The sequence below is a fragment of the Dryobates pubescens genome, chromosome 8 (genome assembly GCF_014839835.1).
Source record: "Dryobates pubescens isolate bDryPub1 chromosome 8, bDryPub1.pri, whole genome shotgun sequence".
Classification (NCBI taxonomy): domain Eukaryota; kingdom Metazoa; phylum Chordata; class Aves; order Piciformes; family Picidae; genus Dryobates; species Dryobates pubescens.
The window spans coordinates 40,935,399-40,961,418 of NC_071619.1; the positions used below are offsets into that span (position 1 = coordinate 40,935,399).

The 26,020-nt window shown below is 45.3% G+C and overlaps 1 protein-coding gene across 1 annotated transcript in view; it reads right to left on the reverse strand.

Moving 5' to 3' along the window:
- The window catches only part of SPAG17 (sperm associated antigen 17), a 143,098-nt gene that overhangs the window by 36,294 nt on the left and 80,784 nt on the right, over positions 1-26,020 (reverse strand). Inside the window, exons 24-30 of the mRNA XM_054163906.1 lie at positions 18,727-18,932; positions 9,510-9,630; positions 8,306-8,676; positions 5,997-6,120; positions 2,385-2,605; positions 1,118-1,256; positions 481-635 (exon numbers count right to left, since the gene is read on the reverse strand). Of these exons, the coding sequence (XP_054019881.1) occupies positions 481-635; positions 1,118-1,256; positions 2,385-2,605; positions 5,997-6,120; positions 8,306-8,676; positions 9,510-9,630; positions 18,727-18,932 (1,337 nt within the window). The remainder of the gene's footprint in view (positions 1-480; positions 636-1,117; positions 1,257-2,384; positions 2,606-5,996; positions 6,121-8,305; positions 8,677-9,509; positions 9,631-18,726; positions 18,933-26,020) is intronic.

Genomic DNA, 26,020 nt, shown 5'->3' on the forward strand with positions numbered 1-26,020 from the left:
CAGTACTGAAAGGTTTTCTAAAATCCAAACCCTCCAAGTATCTACTGGCTTCCCTTGGTCCTTAGATGGGTGACCTTGTCATAAAAAGAGATTAAGTTGGTTAATCAGGACTTTCCCCTTGTGAACTTGTTCTGGCTATGACCAATGATTGCACTCTCTCTCAAGTGCTTTTTCAGTAATCCCCTAACCCTAACCCCCTATCCCTAACCCCCTAACCCTAACCTTCTCCACAATTTTACCAGGCACTGAAGTGAGATTATAATTACCAGGGTCTTGAGTCTTGCCCTTTGTGAAAATTGGGCCATTTGCCAGCTTCCAGTTAGCTAGGACCTCTAAAATCTAAATATTGGTGGAGTATTAAAGACAGGGAATTATAGCTTTGAGAAGGGAGTCCAAATAGTCAAGGTGAGAGACACTGTTGGCAGGGAACTTGGAATACAAAAATACATTTTGCTGTCACAAACTGAAAATAATTCCCACCTGATATGTTCCTTGTGGCTTTGCTATAATAGATGTCCCATCACCAAAGGTGGTACAGCAGGTACCGTCCTCACAATTTGTTTTGACAGTAGCAAACTCAGGATTCTCTACTTGGATATATTTCGCCTTCCTTTTGATGACTTCCAAGGGTTTATCTAAGAAATAATAAAGAATAGAACAGAACAGAACAGAACAGAACAGAACAGAATAGAATAGAATAGAATAGAATAGAATAGAATAGAATAGAATAGAGCAGGTAGGAAGAGACCTTTGAGATCATCAAGTCCAACCTATCACCCAGCACCCTCTAATCCAGAACAAGAGGACACAGTCTCAAGCTGCACCAGGGGAGGTTTGGGTTGGATGTTAGGAAGAAGTTCTTCCCAGGAAGAGAGATTGGCCACTGGAATGTGCTGCCCAGGGAGGTGGTGGAGTCACCACCACTGGAGGTGTTTAGGAAGAGACTGGATGAGGCACTTGGTGCCATGGTTTAGTTGATCAGATGGTGTTGGGTGATAGGTTGGACTCTATGATCTTCAAGGTCTTTTCCAACCTGGTTAATTCTATTCTATTTTATTTTGATGATTATTTGCTTCATGAGACATAGTAGAGGTAAATGCTTCCCTTTTGCTTTTACCTGTTTCCTCTCCATCTTCTGGTACTTCTTCACAGCTTTGATAAAAAGTTGTGATCCTAGTACCATCAGCATGATCTACTACTCTGCTGCCATCTGGCTTCTCGACTATTACCACTTCATCTTCTCGAACTGTCATGAACTGAAACAATGAAGGAACACTCGCTCATCCCAGCTCTGTGACACTTGCAGTGGCAACAACAGAAAAACAAGGCATTATGTACTGAACCTATTGAAACTGCACTGCTGCAAATTCTGCTTTGGAGACTGAGGACTTGTGTTTTCTTTGACATCTAAAGCCTCTGTATTAGCAACAGCGTGATGATATGACCTGCAGGATTAACGTTCAAAGAACAACAAGAGGACACAGTCTCAGGCTGCGCAGGGGAGGTTTAGGCTGGTGTCGTAGTTTGGGCTGGGTGCCCTCTGCTACAGGGGTGTTTCCTGTGTCCAGAAGTCCAGCCCAGTGGGTGGACACAGCAAATTAGGTATTTCTACCATAATCCCTTGCACCACTATAAATTTTGTGGCAGGGTCTGGTACTTCCTCTTTCCTTCCTCTCTGCCACCCGGTAACTGGGGGAGATGTCTCCTGGCCATGGGCCTGCCTAGGCCCAAGGCCATGGGGGGATGGGCAGTCTCAGATCTGGCCAGCTGAGACTAGCCTAGTAGTAGGGGGGGAAGGAGGAGCCCTGGGGGGTTTTTGGGTGCACCCTCAGGTGGGGATGGGATCTTTCTGGGTCTATTTTGGTCTCTTTCTTGTCACTATGTTTCCTTTTTGTACACACTCACTGTTCTCTATTTAAACTTTCCACCACTTTTGCAATCTGTTTGTTTGAGTCGTTATTTCTGCATGTGGTGGGGAGGGGGTCTGCCCCAACCCATTACAGCTGGATGTTAGGAAGAAGTTCTATACAGAGAGTGATTGCCCATTGGAATGGGCTGCCCAGGGAGGTGGTGGAGTCACCATCACTGGAGGTGTTCAGGAGGAGACTTGATGGGGTGCTTGGTGCCATGGTTTATTTGTTTAGGTGGTGTTGGATGAGAGGTTGGACATGATGATCTCAAAGGTCTCTTCCAACCTGCTTTACTCCTATTCTATTCTACTCTCCATTCCATTCCATTCCATTCCATTCCATTCCATTCCATTCCATTCCATTCCATTCCATTCCATTCCATTCCATTCCATTCCATTCCATTCCAACAAATCCTGCAACCTTTATGCCTCTTAGCTTTAGCAGACTGCAATAATAACAGAAAAAGCATAATACTGTTCCATCAGCTGGGTCAGTTGCCTGGTAGATTAGCAATGGCTTCAGATCCATCCTCTTTGCTCCCTCAGTGCCCACTTGAAAGCCTGATGGAGTTGTTGTTATCCAGGTTCCTGCCTGGCTCTCCTGAGGTTGCTCAGAATCAACCAGACCCTTCGCGGTATTCTCGCATAACTCGTCCTTGCTTGGGTGTGATGTACTGGTTTTGTTACCGCCTTTTTCTGCAAAAACAAACAGTTCTGTATCAAACTTGGTATCCTCTAAGGCAGAAGACAAAAAGACCAATGAAGTTAAGCGTTTCTGTGAGCATCAGTTTTGATAGAATTGAAAGTAAAGCTACTTATCAGGCTACTTATCAACTGCCAGTGCTGTTCCTCTACAGTGTGCCCTTGAACTAATCTGATTTAAGGTGTTCACTGGTGTGACAGTTTAGGCTGTGCCTTTAGGAAAGGACAGCTGCAGAATTCTCCAGCTGAATGTTTGGGTGTAAAAAGGAAAACAAAAAGAAAACAATACTAAAGGAATTTCATTGGTGGATGAGTGGGATGTAGTCTTATGATCTTACATCCTGTTCTCACTCTGGCTTCTGTCTTTCTCTTGGCATGCATGCTGACCCTGGACAGAAACTGGTAAGATAAGCAGCTAACTTCTTAACAAAGCTTTGAACTTACTGAAATTCCCCTAACATCCTTTTTTTCTGCTCTTCTCTTTTCTTCTAATTAACTAGAGGGAAAGGGGAGAGGGAGAGAGTTTGGGGGGAACCCGAGGTGGGATCCTGCTCGGGAGGATTTCTGTGTTGCTTCTTTTCTTGTAAATTCTTGTATAATACTGTAAATAGTGTATATTTGGTATATATTCATTGCATTTCATTATTGCTTGTAAAATACAGCCTTCATTCACTTCTCTGGCTGACTTCAGCTGTGCTTTTTGTTGGGGTGGTTGGGTTAAACCATCACAACACTACAACTGATGACACAGACAAAGTAAAAAGCGTGCTACTGACAGCTGATTATGACATGACTTTGGAAGAGACTGTAATGCCAAAGAAAATCTGACTGGTTATAGGACAAAAGCATCCAAAACTGCCCCAAGAGCTTGAAGGTGAAAGCACTAGGAAATGGAAACAGCCTATTAGAATAGTATTTACTTATATAATTATATATATACATATATAAACCCCATAGATTTATAAGAATAGTATTTCTGGTGACAGGTTGGACTTGATGATCTTTGAGGTCTTTTCCAACCTTATTGATTCTATGATTCCTTGATTTTTAATGCAAAGAGGAATAGAAATCATTTATGCCTCAGACAAATATGCAAGAGTAGAAGACAGACCTGAAGGTATCATCCATACAGAATGACTCTAAGTTATCAGGGTGAAGATGTGATGAGGAACTCCCCTAGTGCGCTGGAAGAAAAGGGATGGAGATCCGCTGTGAAAGCTAATGGAGAGATCTTAATAAGAATGGGATAGAGAACTCTGGTCTCCCATAGCCAAGAAAAGGAACTTAGAGTATGCAAAAGATAACAGCATGGTTCAGAGGGAAGTTAAAAAAGCTAAAACCAAAACAAAACAAAAAACAAACAAAGAGATGAAACATTTTAGAATTAGTTTGCCAAGACTACGGAGTAGAGAGGAAAGGTTGGGGAAAAAGAGAAGAGGAGGCTCGGGGGAGACCTATATTGCTGCCTACAACTACCTGAAGCCACATGGCCACATGGGGGTTGGTCTCTTCTCCCAGGCAACCAGCACCAGAACAAGAGGACACAGCCTCAAGCTGTGCCAGGGGAGATTTAGGCTGGATGTTAGGAAGAAGTTCTTCATAGAAGGAGTGATTGGCCATTGGAATGTGCTGCCCAGAGAGGTGGTGGAGTCACCATCACTGGAGGAGTTTAGGAAGAGACCTGATGGGGTGCTTGGTGCCATGGTTTAGTTGATTAGTTGGTGTTGGGTGATGAGTTGGACTCGATGATCTCAAAGGTCTCTTCCAACCTGGTTAATTCTATTCTATTCTATTCTATTCTATTCTATTCTATTCTATTCTATTCTATTCTATTCTATTCTATTCTATTCTATTCTACTCCACTCTATTCAAATTCTAATTCTATTCTATTCTAAAAGGTGATTCTAAATAAAGGATAAGGAATAAAGGATATACACTGTCCACAGACACTGAGACTGAAAAATTAGAAGATAGTTAGCCAGGTAAGTTCTCCAACATTCTTCCAGTTATCCTAAGGAATACCTTCAGAACAAGGACTGGACTTTATGAATTGAAAGTCTCTTTCTGAGAGGTTTTTCTCTTTAGCAGCAATTTTTATGTAGATAATTCCAGTAAATTATAACATATTATGATGACTGATCATAATCACTGTTTGCATCAAGGAGCACTGACAGTGATCTCAGACTGCTCGCTGAGGAAAGAAGAAAACATTTATTTGGGTCTCAGAGAAACAAGATATTAGGAATGGTTATACTGGGACACAAAAAAAGTCCATACAACCACTTAATAATGGCCAACAGTAGGTGCCTTGGAATACAGAAAATGAGAAAGAAAAGTAGTCAGTCCTCAGTGAAAGAAGCAGTTCTCAGTATCAAAACTAAAAGCTGTAGTGAGGGTTTTACACTAATGTAAAGGATTTATTTTAAATTACAGAATCACAGAATCACCAAGGTTGGAAGAGACCTCAAGGATCATCAAGTCCAACCTATCACCACAGACCTCATGACTAGACCATGGCACCAAATGCCACATCCAGTCCCCTCTTGAACACCTCCAGGGATGGTGACTCCACCACCTCCCTGGGCAGCACATTCCAATGGCTAATGACTCTCTCTGTGAAGAACTTTCTCCTCACCTCCAGCCTAAACCTCCCCTGGTGCAGCTTGAGACTGTGTCCTCTTGTTCTGGTGCTGGGTGCCTGAGAGAAGAGACCAACCCCCTCCTGGCTACAATCCCCCTTCAGGTAGTTGTAGACAGCAATAAGGTCTCCCCTGAGCCTCCTCTTCTCCAGGCTAAGCAACCCCAGCTCCCTCAGCCTCTCCTCACAGGGCTGTACTCAAGGCCTCTCCCCAGCTTTGTTGCCCTTCTCTGGACACATTCAAGAGTCTCAATGTCCTTCTTAAACTGAGGTTTCAATCACTCTGCTACTGATGTAGTTCTTACACACCCATTTACTTACTAAAGTCCTAGCATGCCAGATGGAAAAAAAACATATGGAGTAGAGGAAAATTTATTTGATATAAAACTAACAAATCACCACTGAATACAGATCAAACTGCAGTATCACAGTATCACAGTATCACTAAGGGGAGACCTCAAAGATCATCAAGTCCAACCTGTCACCACAGACCTCATGGCGCCAAGTGCCACGTCCTATCCCCTCTTGAACACCTCCAGGGATGGTGACTCCACCACCTCCCTGGGCAGCACATTCCAATGGCCAACAACTCTCTGAGTGAAGAACTTTCTCCTCACCTCAAGCCTAAACCTCCCCTGGCACAGCTTGAGACTGTGTCCCTTTTTCACACTGGCAGAATTTTCAGACTAAAGAAATGTGGATTTTATTAAGTAACTTCAAATATGCACAAAACACTGAAAATGTTACCTTTCTTAGTGCTGGTCTCAGGTGAAGGCTCCAATTCTGGTAACTGTTTATCTGACATTGTAGGTGGTGGTAGAACTGGGCCAGAATCAGGACTCCTACTTATTGTGCCATTAGCAAACAGAATCTACAGCAATAAAGGACACATTAGAGGATAAAATCACTTCAAACACTAAGAGAAAATCCCTAAAGAGTGTGTCACAAATGCAACAGTCACTAGAATATTGAGGGTGATGGTGGTGGTGGTGGGGGAAGTAGAAGATTCTCAGCATGAATACAAAAAACAAAGAAACTATCTCAAAAAGAAAGAGCTGTTCAATATCTTTATTGATGATCTGGATGAGGGGAGTGCAGATGACACCAAGCTGGGGCAGGTGTTGATCTGTTAGAGGGTAGGAGAGCTCTGCAGAGGGACCTTGCCAGATGGGCAGAGCCCAAGGGCATGGGATTGAACACATCTAAGTGCAGGGTTCTACACATTGGCCACAACAACCCCATGCAGTGCTACAGGCTGCGGTCAGAGTGGTTGGAGAGCAGCCAGGCAGAAAGGGACCTGTGGGTACTGGTTGACAACCAGCTGAACATGAGCCTGCAGTGTGCCCAGGTAGCCAAGAAGGCCAATGGCATCCTGGCCTGCATCAGGAATAGTGTGGTCAGCAGGAGCAGGGAAGTCATTCTGCTCCTGTGCTCAGCACTGGTTAAGCCAAACCTTGAGTGGCCTTTCAGTGAGACAAGTTTTTGTTCTAATAACCAACCTAATCTTCCCCTGGTATAACTTGAGGCCTCTTCCTCTCATTCTATTACTTGTTGCTAAAGAGAAGAGACTGACAGCCACCTCACTACAACCTCCTGACAGGGAAATGTAGAGAGTGAGAAGGTCTCCTCTTGGCCTCATTTTCTCCAGATTAAACAATGCCAGTTGCCTCAGCCACTCCTCACAAGACCTGGCCTCCAGACCCTCACCAGCTTCGCTTCCCTTCCCAGCACCTGCTCTGCTACCTTTATGTTCTCCTTGTAAGTGAAGGCTCCATAACTGAACCCTAGAGTCAAGATGTGGCCTCACCAGTGCTGAGTACAGGAGAACAATTGCTTCTCTTGTCCTGCTGGTCACACTATTCTTGATAGATGCCAGGATGCTATTGGCCTTCTTGACTATTGCTGGCTCATGTTCAGCTGGCTGTGGATCAGTGCCCCCAGGTCTCTCACTTCTGGGTGTTCATGGGGTTGTTGTGACCCAAGTGCAGGACACAGCACTTGGCTTTGTTGAATTTCACACAATTAGCCTTAGCCCTTCCACCCAGCCTGTTCAGGCACCCCTCTAGAGCCTTCCAACCCTCAAGCAGATTAAGCCTCCCTCACAGCTTACTGTCATCTGCAAACTTAGTGAGGGAGTGGTAAGTTTCTGGATGAGTCATAAACATTAAGTTAATATCAAGAAGGACATACTCACAATCTGCTTGTACAAAACCTGTGGTACAATCATGCTAGACATACAAGAGCTACATTCTCCTGTCAGCAGACAGTATGTTGAGAATATATAGACAGAGAGCAGCCAGTTTGTCTGCATCCTTCTGAAATTGATGTGTCTCAAAAATCCTGGCTAAATGATTTAAGATCTAATGTGATGAATGAAAGCAAAGAGGAGTTAGGATCTACCTAGAAAAAAACACCTTGAGGAAATAAGGAATTCTTTTGGCAGTCAAACCTGGTGACTTGTCACCTCTTTCCCAACTACACAGAGTCTTACACTTTAAAAGGGAAGTTGCCTGTAGATGGTATCTAGCCTACAGCACCTAAAAGGAACTAGCATCCAGAGCAACCCAAGTATGTGTGAAAAAAAAAAAAAGCTATTTAGGAATGTAAAGCCTTTGGGTGAAAATTTAGGATACCTTAAGGTGTTTGCAGGACTGAAGAACAGTTGAGTTCTTTTCTGAATCCCATATGGCTGTTTACATGACTGAAAAATTACATGGATGCTTTTGTATTCCCCAAAACACCCAAAGCCCAACTACTCACACTGCAGATGGTTAAGTCCAGCAATATTGGTCACAAAACCATATTTGGCTATTGCCTAATCTCAAAATCACCTAAAATCTTCACATGCCTGAAATTTTCATCATTAAAGCTACCTATGTGACTTAAGTTCTGATTCCAAACAAAACTAAGAGCATTTCAGTCTTGACATGGCTGCATGAATCAGTGGTTACTTAACTCCATCTACAAGCTGGGCACTTATCTATCTTGGTTGACAAGCACAAGTTCAAGGGTCATCATACAGGCAGGGGGCTTTCAATGAATTCTGCTAAACATACCTGGGTAGAACCATCCATCATATACTTGATGACAGTTCCTTGACCAGTGATAACTCTTGACACTTCCTGTTCTGACCATCTTGCCACAGATGTATATAGATGAGTGTTCTTCACCTTTTGGGGATAACTCTGCCTAACCAGAATTTCCAGAGTAGGCTGCTTGGCCTGTTCTCTTTTGCTGTCTTTGTGTTTTATGTCACCTTCTGAGACCTCATGTTCCATCTCTCCATTTTCCATAACCTCTTCCTCCGTTCCTTCATTTGCTTTGGCTTGACCATTCTCAAACTCCCCTTTTTTGGCTTTGTCTGCTTCATCCTCACTTCTTACCACCTCTTTCTCAGCTTCAGCTGTAGTGGCTTTACCTTTCAAACCTGAAAACAAATTCTGAATTACTTACTAGCACATAGCACCCATTCAAACAGGCAGCCAGCACCAGAACAAGAGGACACAGTCTCAAGCTGCACAAGGGGAAGTTTAGGCTCAAGAAAGTTCTTCACAGAAAGAGTTATTGGCCTTCGCTCAGCACTGGTTAGGCCACACCTTGAGTACTGTGTCCAGTTCTGGACCCCTCAGTTTAAGGACATTGAGACTCTTGAATGTGTCCAGATAAGGGCAATGAGGCTGGGGAAAGGCCTCAAGCTCAGCCCTGTGAGGAGAGGCTGAGGGAGCTGGGGTTGCTTAGCCTGGAGAAGAGGAGGCTCAGGGGAGACCTTATTGCTCTCTCCAACTCCCTGAAGGGAGGTTGTAGCCAGGAGGGGGTTGGTCTCTTCTCCCAGGCAACCAGCACCAGAACAAGAGGACACAGTCTCAAGCTGTGCCAGGGAAAGTTTAGGCTGGAGGTGAGGAGAAAGTTCTTCCCAGAAAGAGTAATTGGCCATTGGAATGTGCTGCCCAGGGAGGTGGTGGAGTCACCATCCCTGGAGGTGTTCAAGAGGGGATTGGATGTGGCACTTGGTGCCATGGTTTAGTTAGTCAGGAGGTGTTGGGTGACAGGTTGGACTTGATGATCTCTGAGGTCTTTTCCAACCTTATTGATTCTATGATTCTGTGAAATACTATTAAATAGACATTATGACAGACTCAGCAATCAAAGGCTTAAAAAAGGAAACAAAGAAGATCACATTGTTACATCCAAACCCATCAAGGCAGAAATAATTTTTACTTCTTTTCAATTCCTTACTTTGCAGTGGCTCAGAAAACTAACCTTCAATACTCTCACCAAGGAAAGTTAATACTAGTCCATTGGGGCAGGAGACGTTCAACCCTGGGAAATGGTGAGGCTCCGCCATCACTTGTGTTTGGGAAGCTGATTCTTCCATTTCCATCTATGGAATGAAAAATGAATTAGTTTTATTCCATATTTTAAAAGAATAAAGAGGAAATTACAGATTTCAGTTCTAAGGAGTGATTTTTCCTCTTTATTACATCTTAAAGAACAACCCTTCCTAACATCACTTATTTTGCCTATCTGGTGCACATCAAGATGACAACAAATGGCAAAGGGGAAACAGAAGAGTAATTCTTAAAGCTGCATGTCAGTTATTTTATAAATAATCACTAAAAGCACAAACAATAAGTAAAGCAGTATGCTGGCAGGCTGCTGCAGACACTTCAGAAGGTGAGAAGAAAGGTTTTGCAGTCAAAATCTGAAATCCTCTTTGCACTGCTCCGCAGTGGAAAATCTTCTGATGAATAGAAAAGATGAGGCTGACCTAAGGAATGACTGAAGATCCTGGAACATGTGGAAAAAATACAACAATGAACGGAATGGAATGGAATGGAATGGAATGGAATGGAATGGAATGGAATGGAATAGAATGGAATAGAATAGAGTAGAGTAGAATAGAATAGAATAGAATAGAATAGAATAGAATAGAATAGAATAGAATAGAATAGAATAGAATTAACCAGTTTGGAAAAGACCTTTGAGATCATCAAGTCCAACCCATCACCCAACACCAACTAATCAACTAAACCATGGCACCAAGTGCCTCATCCAGTCTCCTCCTAAACACCTGCAGTGATGGTGACTCCACCACCTCCCTGGGCAGCACATTCCAATGGCCAATCTCTCTTTCTGGGAAGAACGTCTTCCTAAACTTCCAGCCTAAACTTTCCCTGGTGCAGCTTGAGACTGTGTCCTCTTGTTCTGGTGCTGGTTGCCTGGGAGAAGAGACCAGCCCCCACCTGGCTACAACCTCCCTTCAGGGAGTTGTAGAGAGCAATAAGGTCTCCCCTGAGCCTCCTCTTCTCCAGGTTAAGCAACCCCAGCTCCCTCAGCCTCTCCTCATAGGGCTTGTGCTTGAGAAGTCACAGAACAGGGCAGAAGTAACCCTTAGCTGTCATCTGCTTCTGTCAGATGGTACAAATAATGGGCAAGTATGCCTATGCCATTAGCTAAAAGTGTTAATATAACCTATTCTAAAATTTCCAGGGCTGGAGGTTTCCTGACAACCTATTCCAGTGCTTTACCCTGACTAACCTTTACTGACACTTCCCCATTGGTTAGTCTGAATCTCTCACAGAAAATTAGTTTGCTTCTGATATATTGGCTAGCATTAGAGACCATGTTGTCCCTTTAACTCTTTGCAGAAGGCTAATTCTGTCTCCCCACTCAAAATGAAACAAATTTAAGATGAGTCTTTTAATCTTTCTCCACTGGTTCGGTTTTCAAGACTTCTGATCTTTCTTGGTGCTTTCCCTAGAACTCTCCAGTGCAGGTCATCTTTTTCTTGCAGTGCAGTATTCAGAACTGGTCACAACACTTCAGATGAGATCCTATCAGCCCTGAATGAAAAATGACTTCCCATACTTAGCCGGCGACACTCCTGTTTATTCACCTCAGTGTGGTCTTTGCTCTCCTCACAGCAAGATGGCATTGTTGACTCATGTATAGCTTGTGATCCACTGCAACGCTTCAGACCCTTCCCTGTAGAACTGTTACTGATAGTTATGTATCAATATGTATCTACCTAACATGCATTTATATGTAATTGCTGAACCTACCACTTACTCTTACTGTAGACAGGTGGGGGTTGGTCTCTCCTCTCAGGCAAGCAGCACCAGAACAAGAGGACACAGTCTCAAGCTGTGTCAGGGGAAAGAAAGGGAGATTGCCCATTGGAATGTGCTGCACAGGGAGGTGGTGGAGTCACCATCCCTGGAGATGTTCAAAAAAGGATTGGCCATGGCCCTTGAAGCCATGGTTTAGTTAGTCCTGAGGTGTTGGGTGATAGGTAGGACTTGATGATCTCTGAGGTCTTTTCCAACCTTATTGATTCTGTGATTCTATGATACTGAATTGCATCCTACTTTACAGACCACATCCATGTGAATTTGACTAGTTCACTTGGGATTCTAATCCTGTTCTCCAAAATGCTTGCAGACTCACATAGTCAGGTGCTGTATGCACTACTATGGATACCCTCTGTCTGAAGACATTCCAAACAAAACAGTGAAAATCCTTTGGAAGAACAGGAGGAATTTACATGTCCTCCTGATGGAATCTTAATGCTAGGGGTATTTGTACAGGGGTTTGTTTGTGCCAAATAATTACTGCATGTTATGCCGAGTGGTGTTTGGCAACTCCCTACACCACTTTCCATGCTCGTGGTCTTTAAATACCTAGCTAAACTTGCTGAGAATAGGTCAGCAGGAAATGTTGTGGATATGGACAGAATCCATGTTGAAACAAGAGCCAGAGCATTACTTCATCCGCTAGGTACCCCGGGAACAGCACAGCTACATTGTGTTCTTCCAAAGCTATTCTCACATCTCCCTGTGTGTATCTTTTTAGCCTGTCCTCTCATATGCTTTGCAACAGAAGCTATCTCCTGTTTTTAATAAACCTGCACTAATAAACCCTGCATTTCCATATTGCCTATTCTACCTCTTTGAACAGCTTATCCCTGGTTTTTAACTGTGAACTCCCTTCAAACTCCCTTCCCAAGGGAGCTGCGATGATAACTCAGAAGGCCTGTGGTGAGGCCGCAGAAAGAGTGATTTTGAGAAGTGGCCAAAAGTAATCAGAGTTGACAAAAGAGCAGCTCTCCAAGATGTAGTTCTGAAAAAGAAATGTTCAGGTCTTCAGGCCAGAAAGTGGTAAACCTTTTCAGGACTGTATCCTAGAAAATGGTAACAAGATCTGCAGCAGAGTTTCATGAAATGCCTCTAGAACTGGAAGCCATCACCGCTGGATGGGCTAGGGGTAATTTTCTATGCAGAAATTTGAAGAAACAGGACACACACAAAAATATAAAACAACAGTGCAGGAAAAGATGGCAGATGTGGAGTCACTCATGTTCCTCACACATCATTCAACAGCCTCTGAAAGAAGCAGAACAGAAGAGGAAAGAATGACAAGAGTAATAGGAAATAATCAGTCATGGGAAGTATTACATGCAGTAGATTGGACTTAAATTTTGATCACGGTGGGAACTGGGATTTCTATTAGCAGTTCTGTCTGCATGATTTTCAGCCATACTTGATTCAAGATGGAACCAAGTAGGGTAGAAATTATCAGGCACTTCTATATACTTTACATATTCTTGCACTTAGCCTGAAAGAGACTAAGGACCACATTTAACAAGCATTTTACCTAGAAAAGCTACTCTTTCATAACTTGGTTGGCTTAAAAGGGACATATTTTTTAATCCTAACTATCACTAAAGAATTCTCCCTAGGCAGTATATTTTTGAACACTAGTGTTACATGAGACTGTTTATGGACCTCATTGTTTTGTAGAATAGAATAGAATTAACCAGGTTGGAAGAGACCTTTGAGATCATCAAGTCCAACTTATCACCCAACACTATCTAATCAACTAAACCATGGCACCAAGCACCCCATCCAGTCTTCTTCTAAACTCCTCCAGTGATGGTGACTCCACCAGCTCCCTAGGCAGCACATTCCAATGGCTAATCTCTCTTTCTATGAAGAACTTCTTCCTAACATCCAGCCTAAACCTTCCCTGGTGCAGCTTGAGGCTGTGTCCACTTGTTCTGGTGCTGGTTGCCTGGGAGAAGAGACCAACCCCCACCTGGCTACAATCTCCCTTAAGGTAGTTGTAGACAGCAAGAAGGTCTCCCCTGAGCCTCCTCTTCTCCAGGTTAAACAACCCCAGCTCCCTCAGCCTCTCCCACAGGGCTGTGCTCCAGACCCCTCCCCAGCTTTGTTGTCCTTCTCTGGACACCTTCCAGCAACTCAATATCCTTCCTAAACTGAGGGGCCCAGAACTGGACATAGGACTCGAGGTGTGGCCTGACCAGCGTGTTGGACAGGGGGAGAGTGACCTCCTTGCTCCTGCTGGCCACACTGTTCCTGATACAGACCAGGACGCCATTAGCCTTCTTGGCTGCCTGGGCACACTGCTGGCTCATGTTCAGCTGATGTGGTGTGGAACCCTTGCCTTTGAACATCCAATTCAAAACTGGCAATCTGGGAGCTAAGAGAAGTTGTGACTCAGTTCCAATTACTTCAGAAGCTGCTTTCACTCCTTCATAGGCAGCTAGAATCTCTTTCTCTGTTGGAGTGTAATTAGCCTCTGAACCTCTGTAACCTCGACTCCAGAAACCAAGAGGTCGTCCACGTGTCTCACCTGGAGCTTTTTGCCACAAGACTCTTAATCTCAGGGTCGTGGGTTCGTGCCCCACGTTGGGCAGCCAATAAATGTGATAGGTTGAGAGAGGGCTTAGCTCTCCCTCCTCCACAGAGTAAGAAACCACAGCTAACTCAGTCGAAGAGCAAAAGCTATATATTTACAAGCATATATGGAAAGCAGGTTATATATAACACAATATATACAGGTATTTACAATATATACACAGAAATACACAGCAAAGACAAATAACACAACAAAAATCCCTCCCTCAGGGAGGGATCCCCTCTTTGGAACCCCCTCTCTCCCCCCCTTACCTCCCTTTTTCCCCAAAAAGGGGTTAGAGAGAGAGAAAGGCAAGTTACTAAGGAAAAGAGTTGTTAGCAAGCTTCAAAAGCCCATGCAGGATTAGTGTTTGCTTATCTGAAGGCCAAGTCCAGCAGTTCGCAGAAGAAGCAGGCAGGGAGAACAGGCTGAAACACCAAACTCCCCCAACTCCCAAACCGAACTGAACTGAGGAAAAAATTTTCCAACCGCTTCACAATCTAAAGCTGAATTTTTGTTTATCAACCAATGAAATTCGTTTAGAATATCAGAATGTTTTGGTTCTAGTACCAAAAACATTAGCCAGTGTGTTCCAGCAGTGTTTGTTCTTAAAGGCACAGCCTCAAACGACCACATCAGCCTACTATCAATCAGTACCCCCAGGTCCCTCTCTGCCTGGCTGCTCTCCAGCCACTCAGTCCCCAGCCTGTAGCACTGCATAGGGTTGTTGTGGCCAATGTGTAGAACCCACCACTTGGATGTGTTCAATCTCATGCCCTTGGACTCTGTCCATCTGTCCAGCCTGGCAAGGTCCCTCTGCAGTGCTCTCCTACCCTCCAGCAGATCAACTCCTGCCCCCAGCTTGGTGTCATCTGCAAACCTACTGATGATGGACTCAATGCCCTTATCCAGATTATCAATAAAGATATTGAACAGGATGGGGCCCAGCACTGATCCCTGGGGCACACCACTAGTGCCTGGCTGCCAGCTGGATGTGGCACCATTCACCATCACTCCCTGGGCTTGGCCCTCCAGCCAGTTCCTATCCCAGTGCAGAGTGCTCCTGTCCAAGCCATGGATGTTTTGACTACATCTGTTTTCAGAAGACTGTCCTTTCCTAAACAGAAGGTGATGACTAAACTGGTTTTCAACACTAATCACAGTCATTTCTGTCCTTCTCTCACAGCTTGCTTTTTATTTCACTTGTGTTCATGTTTGAGACACTTCTGGTTGGACAGAACAGTGCCAAGAAATAAAAGGGGTTAAAATATCTTCAACATAAAACTCCTGCATCCTCTTCAACCATCCTGCTCGCATTTCTTTGAGAACTTACACGAAACTTGCACTTTGGATGATCTGTGAGAAAACTGGGCAAAGAAACTTCCCCTGGTTGCCTACAGTATGTTGCCAATAGTTAGCTAATGACCTGAAATAATCCAGGTTAGTCATTTTGCACAGGGGAGCTGTGACCCGTTTCTGAACTGATATGGCCACCCCCACTCTTGTTTTAAAGCAAAAATGCTTCTCACAGAGCTGTGTGGAAGATGTTCAAAATAAATGCTGTGCATTTCTGAGGCACAAGGTCCTTTCTAAAGGCCTGCTTTGTGATAGAAGCACTTCAGTTAGTGGCAAAAGTAACTTCCTTTGGGGGCTGGTCTCTTCTCCCAGGCAAGCAGCACCAGAACAAGAGGACACAGTCTCAAGCTGTGCCAGGGGAGGTTTAGGCTGGAGGTGAGGAGAAAGTTCTTCCCAGAAAGGGTAATTGGCCATTGGAATGTGCTGCCCAAGGAAGTGGTGGAGTCACCATCCCTGGAGGTGTTCCAAAAGTGTTTGGCTGTGGCACTTGAAGCCATGGTTTAGTTAGTCCTGAGGTGTTGGGTGATAGCTTGGCCTTGATGATCTCTGGGGTGTTTTCCAACCTTATTGATTCTATGATTCTGTGAATACTAACCTCAGAAGTACATCATATTCAGAACATGCATGATTATTCACTTTATTTTATACTTCACTGGATGGATTCCATTACAGATTATTTATTCTCTGTTCTAATTGTTCTGATCAATTTAAATGTTCTTCAAAATATTTCTTCCAACCCAACCCCAAAATATACTTAATCTACCATTATTTACTCCATAGGCCTTCAAAATGGATATGATCACTAAAGTACTTTGTGACAGTGATACAAAATCTTCTCCCAGGCAGCCAGCACCAGAACAAGAGGACACAGTCTCAAGCTGCACCAGGGGAGGTTTAGGCTGGATGTTAGAAAGAAATTCTTCATAGAGTGATTTGCCATTGGAATGTGCTGCCTGGGGAGGTGGTGGAGTGGCCATCACTGGAGGTGTTTAGGAGGAGACTTGATGGGGTGCTTGGTGCCATGGTTTAGTTGATGAGATGGTGTTGGATGATAGGTTGGACGCGACGATCTTGCAGGTCTCTTCCAACCTGGTCTATTCTATGCTATGCTATGCTATGCTATGCTATGCTATGCTATGCTATGTTATTCCAGTTGCTGGTCCCTGGTTTGTGATCAGCAGGAAAGACCAAACTGCAAAACTAACACTTGCAGAACTGTCTCAGCTAATTTCCTGGTTGGCTAGAATTTCCAATACAGGTTTCAGAAAGCTCAGAAAAGTTCTCTACTTGGTTAAACTAAAACATTAATTTCTTATTAATAATGCAACAGGTGTAACTGCAAAACCCCAATTGGCAAAGCTATGTGGGTCCTGGAAGATTTAAGTCATGGACTCATAAAGGCTTCATTAACAGTTCCCAATACGAACATCCGAGAACAAAAGCGTGGTGGGTTGAAATTTCCCCCAGCATTAACTCAGCCAGACTAACTCAGGCAGAAGCAAATGAAAGCTGTATTTATAAGCAAAAACTACACTCTACAGTGGAATGCAATGAATATGTACAAAATATACAGGTGTTACTACATTATGCAGGTATTTACAATAAGCAAATAACACAGAAACCCTCCTGGTCCAGTAGAACAGGGAAGCTGCTCCACTGCCCCCCCACCAAAGCTTCCTCCCTTTCCCCCTGTACCAGAGGAAAAGAGGATTGGAGAGAAAGGAGTGTTAGTGCTTATCTGAAGGTCAGCCAGAAGTGTTGTTATCTCCTGGGCAATGCAAAACAGCCAAGAAGAGAAAAGAAAGGAATGGGAATGGAAGTGAAATGTGAAGAGTTGTTATTATACAGCTGCTCTTATCCCAGCCATTTTGTCCAACGAATTTGTTCAGAATAATCTTTTGTTTTCCTTTTCTCACCCAATAGTGATTTATTCATATATTTCTACTTTTCTGCTCGAAACCTGCAGCTAAATTTTAAAGGCATAGCCTAAAACTGCCACAAAAAGAGAGAGTACAACACATGCTTAGAATTGCCACCAAATGTTAGGATTTTTTTAAGGCACAGTTCAAAGCCCTCTGAGAAGAATATATGGTTGGAAAAGACCTCAGAGATCATCAAGTCTCAGGACTAACTAAACCATGGCTTCAAGGGCCACATCCAATCTCTTTGTGAACACCTCCAGGGATGGTGACTCCACCACCTCCCTGAGCAGCACATTCCAATGGCCAATTTCTCATTCTGGGAAGAACTTTCTCCTCACCTCAGGCTAAAACTTCCCCTGGTGCAGCTTGAGACTGTGTCCTCTTGTTGAGAAGAGGAGAAGTTTGGAGAGGTTCGGAAAGGTTTGGAGAGGTTTGGTTCGGAGAGGTTTGGAGAGATTTGGAGAGGTTCGGAGGGGAGAGGTTCAGAGAGGAGAGCAGAGGAGAGGTTCGGAGAGGAGAGGAGAGGAGAGGAGAGGTTCGGAGAGGAGAGGTTCGGAGAGGAGAGGTTCGGAGAGGAGAGGAGAGGTTCGGAGAGGAGAGGTTCGGAGAGGAGAGGAGAGGAGAGGAGAGGTTCGGAGAGGAGAGGTTCGGAGAGGAGAGGAGAGGTTCGGAGAGGAGAGGTTCGGAGAGGAGAGGAGAGGAGAGGTTCGGAGAGGAGAGGTTCGGAGAGGTTCGGAGAGGTTCGGAGAGGTTTGGAGAGGTTCGGAGAGGAGAGGAGAGGAGAGGGGAGGGGAGGAGAGGTTCGGAGAGGAGAAGGGAAGAGAAGGGAAGAGAAGGGAAGAGAAGGGAAGGGAAGGGAAGGGAAGGGAAGGGAAGAGAAGGGAAGGGAAGGGAAAGGAAGGGAAGGGAAGGGAAGGGAAGGGAAGGGAAGGGAAGGGAAGGGAAGGGAAGGGAAGGGAAGGGAAGGGAAGGGAAGGGAAGGGAAGGGAAGGGAAGGGAAGGGAAGGGAAGGGAAGGGAAGGGAAGGGAAGGGAAGGGAAGGGAAGGGAAGGGAAGGGAAGGGAAGGGAAGGGAAGGGAAGGGAAGGGAAGAGAAGAGAAGAGAAGAGAAGAGAAGAGAAGAGAAGAGAAGAGAAGAGAAGAGAAGAGAAGAGAAGAGAAGAGAAGAGAAGAGAAGAGAAGAGAAGAGAAGAGAAGAGAAGAGAAGAGAAGAGAAGAGAAGAGAAGAGAAGAGAAGAGAAGAGGTGTTCAAGAGGGGATTGGATGTGGCACTTGGTGCCATGGTCTAGTCATGAGGTCTGTGGTGACAGGTTGGACTCGACGATCTTTGAGGTCTGTTCCAACCTTAGTGACACTGTGATACTGTGAATAGAATAGAATAGAATAGAATAGACTAAACCAGGTTGGAAAAGACCTTTGAGCTCATCAAGTTATATAAGTTTATGTATTGGAATGTTTGTTTGTTTCTTTGCTGTGTTCACTGGATAATGTCTGCTCGCTCACCTTTTCTTCTTGCTTCACCGGGTCATCAGGTGGTGGGACGCCCATTTTGCTGCGGCTTGCTTTTGCAGATGCCAGAGATTTTTTTGACTTTTCTTTGATGACCTTATCCTTCTTTCCTGAAGCAGGTGTCACAGGAGGAATTATGGTCGGAGCATGAACAGAAGGGATGTTCAGAATTTTTCCTAAGACAGGATCGGTTTCATCATCTGAGGAAGAGAAAAGCAGTATTTAAAATGCAACTAGGTTTCATGGTAGGCCCAAATGGCCCCAGCACAAACCCAGACAGACACTAAGATGTCTAGATATGGTCCCCCTCTCCCCGCTCCTTCCTGCAGAAAGCCAGGGTAATGTCTGGTAAACACCCCTGTATCTGTGCTAAGGGCATGTGTGCTGGCCACAGCCTGGCAGAACCCCTTCCCATTGGGTAAATATGTGCTGGTCTCAATGCCCTATTGGTTCAGTCAGACTCTGGCAAGATTTATATACAGGCTGATTGCTAGCTGCCTGTGCCTTGCTCAAGCCTTGCTCAAGCCTTGCTCAGCCTCACTGAAGCCTACAAGGAGAGGCTGAGGGAGCTGGGGTTGCTTAGCCTGGAGAAGAGGAGACTCAGGGGTGACCTTATTACTCTCTACAACTACCTGAAGGGAGGTTGTAGACAGACGGATGTTGGTCTCTTCTCCCAGGCAGCCAGTACCAGGACAAGAGGACACAGTCTCAGGCTGCACCAGGGGAGGTTCAGGCTGGATGTTAGTAAAAAGTTCTACACAGAGAGAGTGATTGCCCATTGGAATGGGCTGCCTGGGGAGGTGGTGGAGTCACCATCACTGGAGGTTTTCAGGAGAAGACTTGATGGGGTGCTTGGTGCCGTGGGTTAGTTGTTTGGGTGGTGTTGGATTGGTTGATGGGTTGGACGCGATGATCTTGAAGGTCTCTTCCAACCTGGTTTATTCTATGTATTCTATGTATTCTATTCTAAGCCTTGCCTGCTTGAACCTGCTTGGACATTGTCTGGCTTGAAAAGGCCTTGAGTTGCCCAGTCCAGCACCTGGGATATAGCCACAAGCATACACGCCAGAAGCATACACACCACAAGCTACAAGAGAAGCCATGAGCTTGGGAGTCAGAGCCAAGCCTGCTTCTCCTTGCCACCAGGATTCTGCTGTGCCTCAATTCACCCAGGACAAAGCCAGCGCCTGTCATGATAGCGTCGTTAACAGCCCGCTGGCTGCTGAAGCCAGACCAGCCATCGATGACCCTGTGGCATTCCTGCTGGCAACCTGCCCAAATACTGCACATCCCATTGGAAATATATTCTAACCATACATCCAACCTTTTGATACATTTTGTCCTCTTGTTCTGGTGCTGGTTGCCTGGGAAAAGAGGCCAGCCCCCACCTGGCTACAACCTCCCTTCAGGTAGTTGTAGAGAGCAAGAAGATCTCCTCTGAGCCCTCTCCTCATGTGATTGTGCTCACGGCCTCTCCCCAGCCTCATTGCCCTTCTCTGGACATGTTCAAGAGTCTCAATGTCCTTAAATTGTGGGGCCCAGAACTGGACACAGGACTCAAGGTGTGGCCTAACCAGTGCTGAGTACAGGGGCAGAATAGAATAGAATAGAATAGAATAGAATAGAATAGAATAGAATAGAATAGAATAGACCAAGTTGGAAGAGACCTTCAAGATCATCGTGTCCAACCTCTCATCCAACACCACCGAATCAACTAAACCATGCAACCAAGCATCCTGTCAAGCCTCACCCTGAACACCCCCAGCAACGGCGACCCCACCACCTCCCTGGGCAGCCCATTGCAATGGGCAATCACTCTCTCTGTGTAAAACTTCCTCCTAACCTCCAGCCTAAACCTCCCCTGACGCAGCCTGAGACTGTGTCCTCTTGTTCTGGTACTGTTTGCCTGGGAGAAGAGACCAACCTCTGCCTCACTACAACCCCCCTTCCCTGCTCCTGCTGGCCACATTATTTCTGATGCAGGCCAGGATGCCATTGGGGAACTATCCTTCATAGCTACCCATGCTGTGAAGTGCAGTATGCACAGTTTCAGAGAGCTACTACTTTCCTGAGTGTGGAATTGGCAATAGAAGCTGCAACAGCCTCTTGACCCCTAAGGAAATTTCACCTACCCTTTTGCTCTGGCTGCCCTGAAAAATGAGAACATTCATTTGTTGTCTGAGGACAACAAATGAAAAAAGAGTGGAAAATGTCTTTCAAAATCTTGGAGATGGGAAAATCCTGAGGACCATCAAATTAAGGAATATTTCTCTCCTCTTACACACACATACAGATTGCTAGCACTCAGGAGTTGTACTCTCCTAATTTCATCAATGCATGAAAAACAAGTGCCAAGGTTCTCTAATACCGAGAGGTGAAAGGACTACAGGTGCTCAAGCAGTGCCAGGTTCAGAAAGTTAAAAGGAGCTCATTTGAAAGCCTGGCTGTATGGTGAAGTGAGATTTTGAGAAGAGGTTCAGAGAGGAGACTCGAGGAGAGGAGATTCAAGGAGAGGTTCAGAGAGGAGACTCGAGGAGAGGAGATTCAAGGAGAGGTTCAGAGAGGTTCAGTTTGGAGGGAAGGGAAGGTTTGGGAAGGTTTGGGAAGGGAAGGTTTGGGGAGGTTTGGGAAGAGAAGAGAAGAGAAGAGAAGAGAAGAGAAGAGAAGAGAAGAGAAGAGAAGAGAAGAGAAGAGAAGAGAAGAGAAGAGAAGAGAAGAGAAGAGAAGAGAAGAGAAGAGAAGAGAAGAGAAGAGAAGAGAAGAGAAGAGAAGAGAAGAGAAGAGAAGAGAAGAGAAGAGAAGAGAAGAGAAGAGAAGAGAGGTGTCCAAGTGTCACATTAGAGAAAACAAATAATAATTCAAAACTTAATTAACATTTAACTGAGCACTTAAAAAGATGCATAAAGCTGACAAATAGCTTGAGGCCTTTTGTAATCCTACATCTAAAAGTGAGATGGAAGAGAGAAAATTAGAAAAATGAGAAGTAGAGAGGTTCCAGAAAATTATTTCAGAAATGCAAGGGAAAATAAGTAATTTGCACTCTATTTAAATCAATCAGTGGACAGACACTGTGGATGACATGGCATGCTGTTTGTCATGGATTGAGTTGAACCTGCTGCTGTTATTCATACCATGCTGCAGTCATGCCAGCTTCAAAAAGTGAAAGTGCTCGCTGGAGCAAAGTATTATGGGGCTTGAAGTTCAGATTGTAACATGGGAAGCTTCCTGTTCCAGGTGCTGCTTCTGGGTCCTGCATTCTTGGGTGTTGGCTCTCTTCTGCAGGCATGGTGGTGGAATGGAATGTGTGGGAGTCAGGTAGCTGCTGGTTTTGGCTTTCTTTTTTATACTGTTCCCCCCCCAGTATTTCACTGTGCTGCTTCTGCAAATAGGTTAAACTAATGTAGAATCATAGAATCAACAAGTCCAACCTGCCACCCAAGACCTTACCAAGTGCTACATCCAATACCCTCTTAAACACCTCCAGGGATGGTGACTCCACCACCTCCCTGGGCAGCACATTCCAATGACGAATGACTCGCTCAGTGAAGAACTTTCTTCTTACCTTGAGCCTAAACCTCCCCTGGTGCAGCTTGAGACTGTGTCCTCTTGTTCTGGTGCTGGTTGCCTGGGAGAAGAGACCAACCCCCACGTAGATACAACCTCCCTTCAGGTAATTGTAGACAGCAATAAGGTCTCCCCTGAGCCTCCTCTCCTCCATGCTAAGCAACCCCAGCTTTCTCAGCTTCTCCTCATAGGGCTGTGCTCAAGGCCTCTCCCCAGCCTCATTGCCCTTCTCTGGACATGTTCAATGCTCTTCTTAAATTGAGGGGGTGAGAACTGGACACAGTACTCAAGGTGTGGCCTATGCAGTGCAGAGTACAGGGGCACAATGACTTCCCTGCTCCTGCTGGCCACACTATTCTTGATGCATGCCAGGATGCCATTGGCCTTCTTGGCCACCTGGGCACACTGCTGGCTCATGTTCAGCCTACTATCAACCAGTACCCCCAGGTCCCTTTTTGCCTGGCTGCTCTCCAGCCACTCTGACCCCAGCCTGTAGCTCTGCATGGGGTTGCTGTGGCCAAAGTGCAGCACCTGGCACTTGGACTTGTTGAATGCCATCCTGCTGGACTCTGCCCATCTGTCCAGCCGGTCAAGGTCCCTCTGCAGAGCCCTTCTACCTTCTAACAGATCAAAACCTGCTCCCACCTTGGTGCAAATTTACTGATGACTACCTCAATTATGCATTGTGATTATGATATCTCATGTTATGTTAAACTCCTATCTTATCTCCTTATCTCAACCGTGGGTTTTGTGTGTTACTTTCCCTCTCACTGTTGTGTTGTGGGAGCAGGGAGCTTAGCCTTTGTGCTAAACCATTACACTCTTCTGCATCAGGGATGGATGGCTTATGACAATAACCTAAGCCATAATATTTCTGGTGAGAAATTTTTTGAGCACATACAATCCAAACACTCAGGAGGGGAACTGGGCAGAAGGAAGTGATTTTAGATCAACAATCACAGAACACTAGTCAGCAGTGCCACACTAAAGCTCAATATGGCAAGGATTATTGTAATGTACAATAGGATGATCATGCTCGACGTGAAAAAGCCTGAACATCACAGCGGACACATGGGTGCTTATGTAGACATGTCTCTCTTTTATGCTTGTGAGAGACTAAATCTTGTCTCTCTTGATGTGACTCAACAAAGATAAAATCACCTCTGCTGCTTGCCCAGACAATAGCTGATGTGTATTGGGCAGAACCATTGGATAACAACTCTCTGGAATGTGCATAGACAAGATCATCTCTACCCATCAGCCACCCTGGAAAGGGAGGATGGTGCAAAGGATAAAGATTGCTCACCAGACTGAAGCTGCCCTGGAAATAATGGGCAGAGGCCACTGCTCTGTGGAATATGCATACTCACCACCTGGACATGTATCTAAAAAAGATCTGAACAACTACTGGCTTGGAAGAAGGAAGAGACCTGGACAATGCCACTCTGAAGGAAATACCAGGAGAGAAAAGGACAGAGACATCACCATGTATCCTGGAAGAAGCAGACCAGGAGGAACCCTCTCTCCACCTGCTGCAACTCATGGAGCTGAAGAGGCTGCTCAGAAAAGGACTTGGACTTTGGGATCTCTCCCTCCCCTCCTCCAGCGGAGGACAGCACAGCCAACAAGGCAGCAGCCTTCCTCCACAGACCCAAACCATCTTGGGGGGTGGTAATATAATCCCTTTCCTGCTCCCTCCCTCTTCTCCCTATTTCTATTTTCTCTCTCTCTCTCTCCTTCTGATCCATCCACTTTATTCTGTTAATAAATAGCCTTGAGGGCTGTTGATATTTGTGAGAGACTAAAAGCTTGTCTCTCCTGGTGTGACTCAACAAAGATAAAATCACTTGCTGCTTGCCCAGACAATAGTCGATGTGTGTTGGGCAGAGCCACTGGAACGACTCTTGGAAGGTGCAAAGATAACATTGCTCACTGGACCACAGCTGGCCTGACAACAATGGACTGAGGCCACCTTCGGGAATATGCAGAGGACAAGATAATCTCCACCCATCAAGTACTCTGGAAAGGGAGGATGGTGAGACAATGGATTCACCACTTGTTTATACTTACCTAAGGATGATTTCCTGGTCCCTGAATTCCTGAGGGACAATATTTGGACACATACCTAAGGACTAAAAAACTGTATAAAAGACTTGAACCACTAATGGCTCAGAAGAAGAAAAATGGAGAACCGAAAACACAGATGAAGGAAAACACAGGAGAAGGACAATGCCACCGAGAAGGAAAGTGCGAGAGAAGAAAAAGCCTGGGACAATGCTGCTCTGAAGAAAAGAGGCCATGGAACCTGGAAGAAGCAGACTGAACCTTCTCTCTGTGTCCTAAGATCTGTCTGCTGCAACTCATGGAGCTGAAGAGGCTGCTCAGAGGATCACATCTCTTCTCCAGCCAAAGCTGCAGCACCCTTGCTCTTCAGACCCAACATCTCCTGCAGCACCTTTCCTCCACAGACTCAAACTGTCTTGGTGGGGTGAGGGGTGTAGTAATATAATTCCTCTTCTCTCTCTCTCTCTCTCTTCAATCCCTCTCTTCTCTCTCTCTCCCCTTCTGATCCACTCACTTTATTTATGTAATCAATAGCCTAGCTGTTGATGTTTTGGCCTGGTTTGTGCCTCTAATTCCACAACACGGGAATATTCAAAATAACCAAGTCTCTTACCCTCTCTGGACTGAGACAACACCAAAATACAAGTTTTCACAGTCCACTACATTGTGCATGCTCTCTAGGCCCATGTTTTAAAAGTCCCTTTTTTAGCAATTAATCTGTAAAAGGTACTGAATAGTTATAACTGAGAATACACTTTGGCCACGACAACCCAGTGCAGAGCTACAGGCTGGGGTCGGAGTGGCTGCAGAGCTGCCAAACAGAGAGGGACCTGGGGGTGCTGATTGACAGCCACCTAAACACGAGCCAGCAGTCTGCCCAGGTGGCCATGAAGGCCAATGGCATCCTGGCCTGCATTAGGAATAGTGTGGCCAGCAGGAGCAGGGCGGTCATTGTGCCCCTGTACTCAGCACTGGTTAGGCCACACCTTGAGTCCTGTGTCCAGTTCTGGGCTCCTCAGTTTAAGAAGGACATTGAGGCACTTGAATGTGTCCAGAGTAGGGCAACAAGGCTGGGGAGAGGCATTGAGCACAGCCCTGTGAGGAGAGGCTGAGGGAGCTGGGGTTGCTTAGCCTGGAGAAGAGGAGGCTCAGGGGAGACCTCATTGCTCTCTAAAACTACCTGAAAGGTGGTTGTAGCCAGGAAGGGGTTGGTCTCTTCTCCCAGGCAACCAGCACCAGAACAAGAGGACACAGTCTCAAGCTGTGCCAGGGGAAGTTTCGGCTGGAGGTGAGGAGAAAGTTCTTCACTGAGAGAGTCATTCATCATTGGAATGTGCTGCCCAGGGAGGTGGTGGGGTGCCCATCCTTGGAGGCGTTCAAGAGAGGATTGGATGTGGCATTTGGTGCCATGGTCTAGTCATGAGGACTGTGGTGACAGGTTGGACTCGATCTTTGAGGTCTCTTCCAACCTTAGTGATACTGTGAGAGTTGAATGGTTTCACCACAGTCCACACGAAGATGCATTCAATTAAATGTTTTGTATTATTAAGAACTGAAATATGTTGAGTTGGTTTGGTGTTTTTATTAATCAGAGGATGGTTTCACTCCTATCTCTATGATGGTTTCAGTGGCTTTTCAAATGCAATGGAAACAAAAAGCT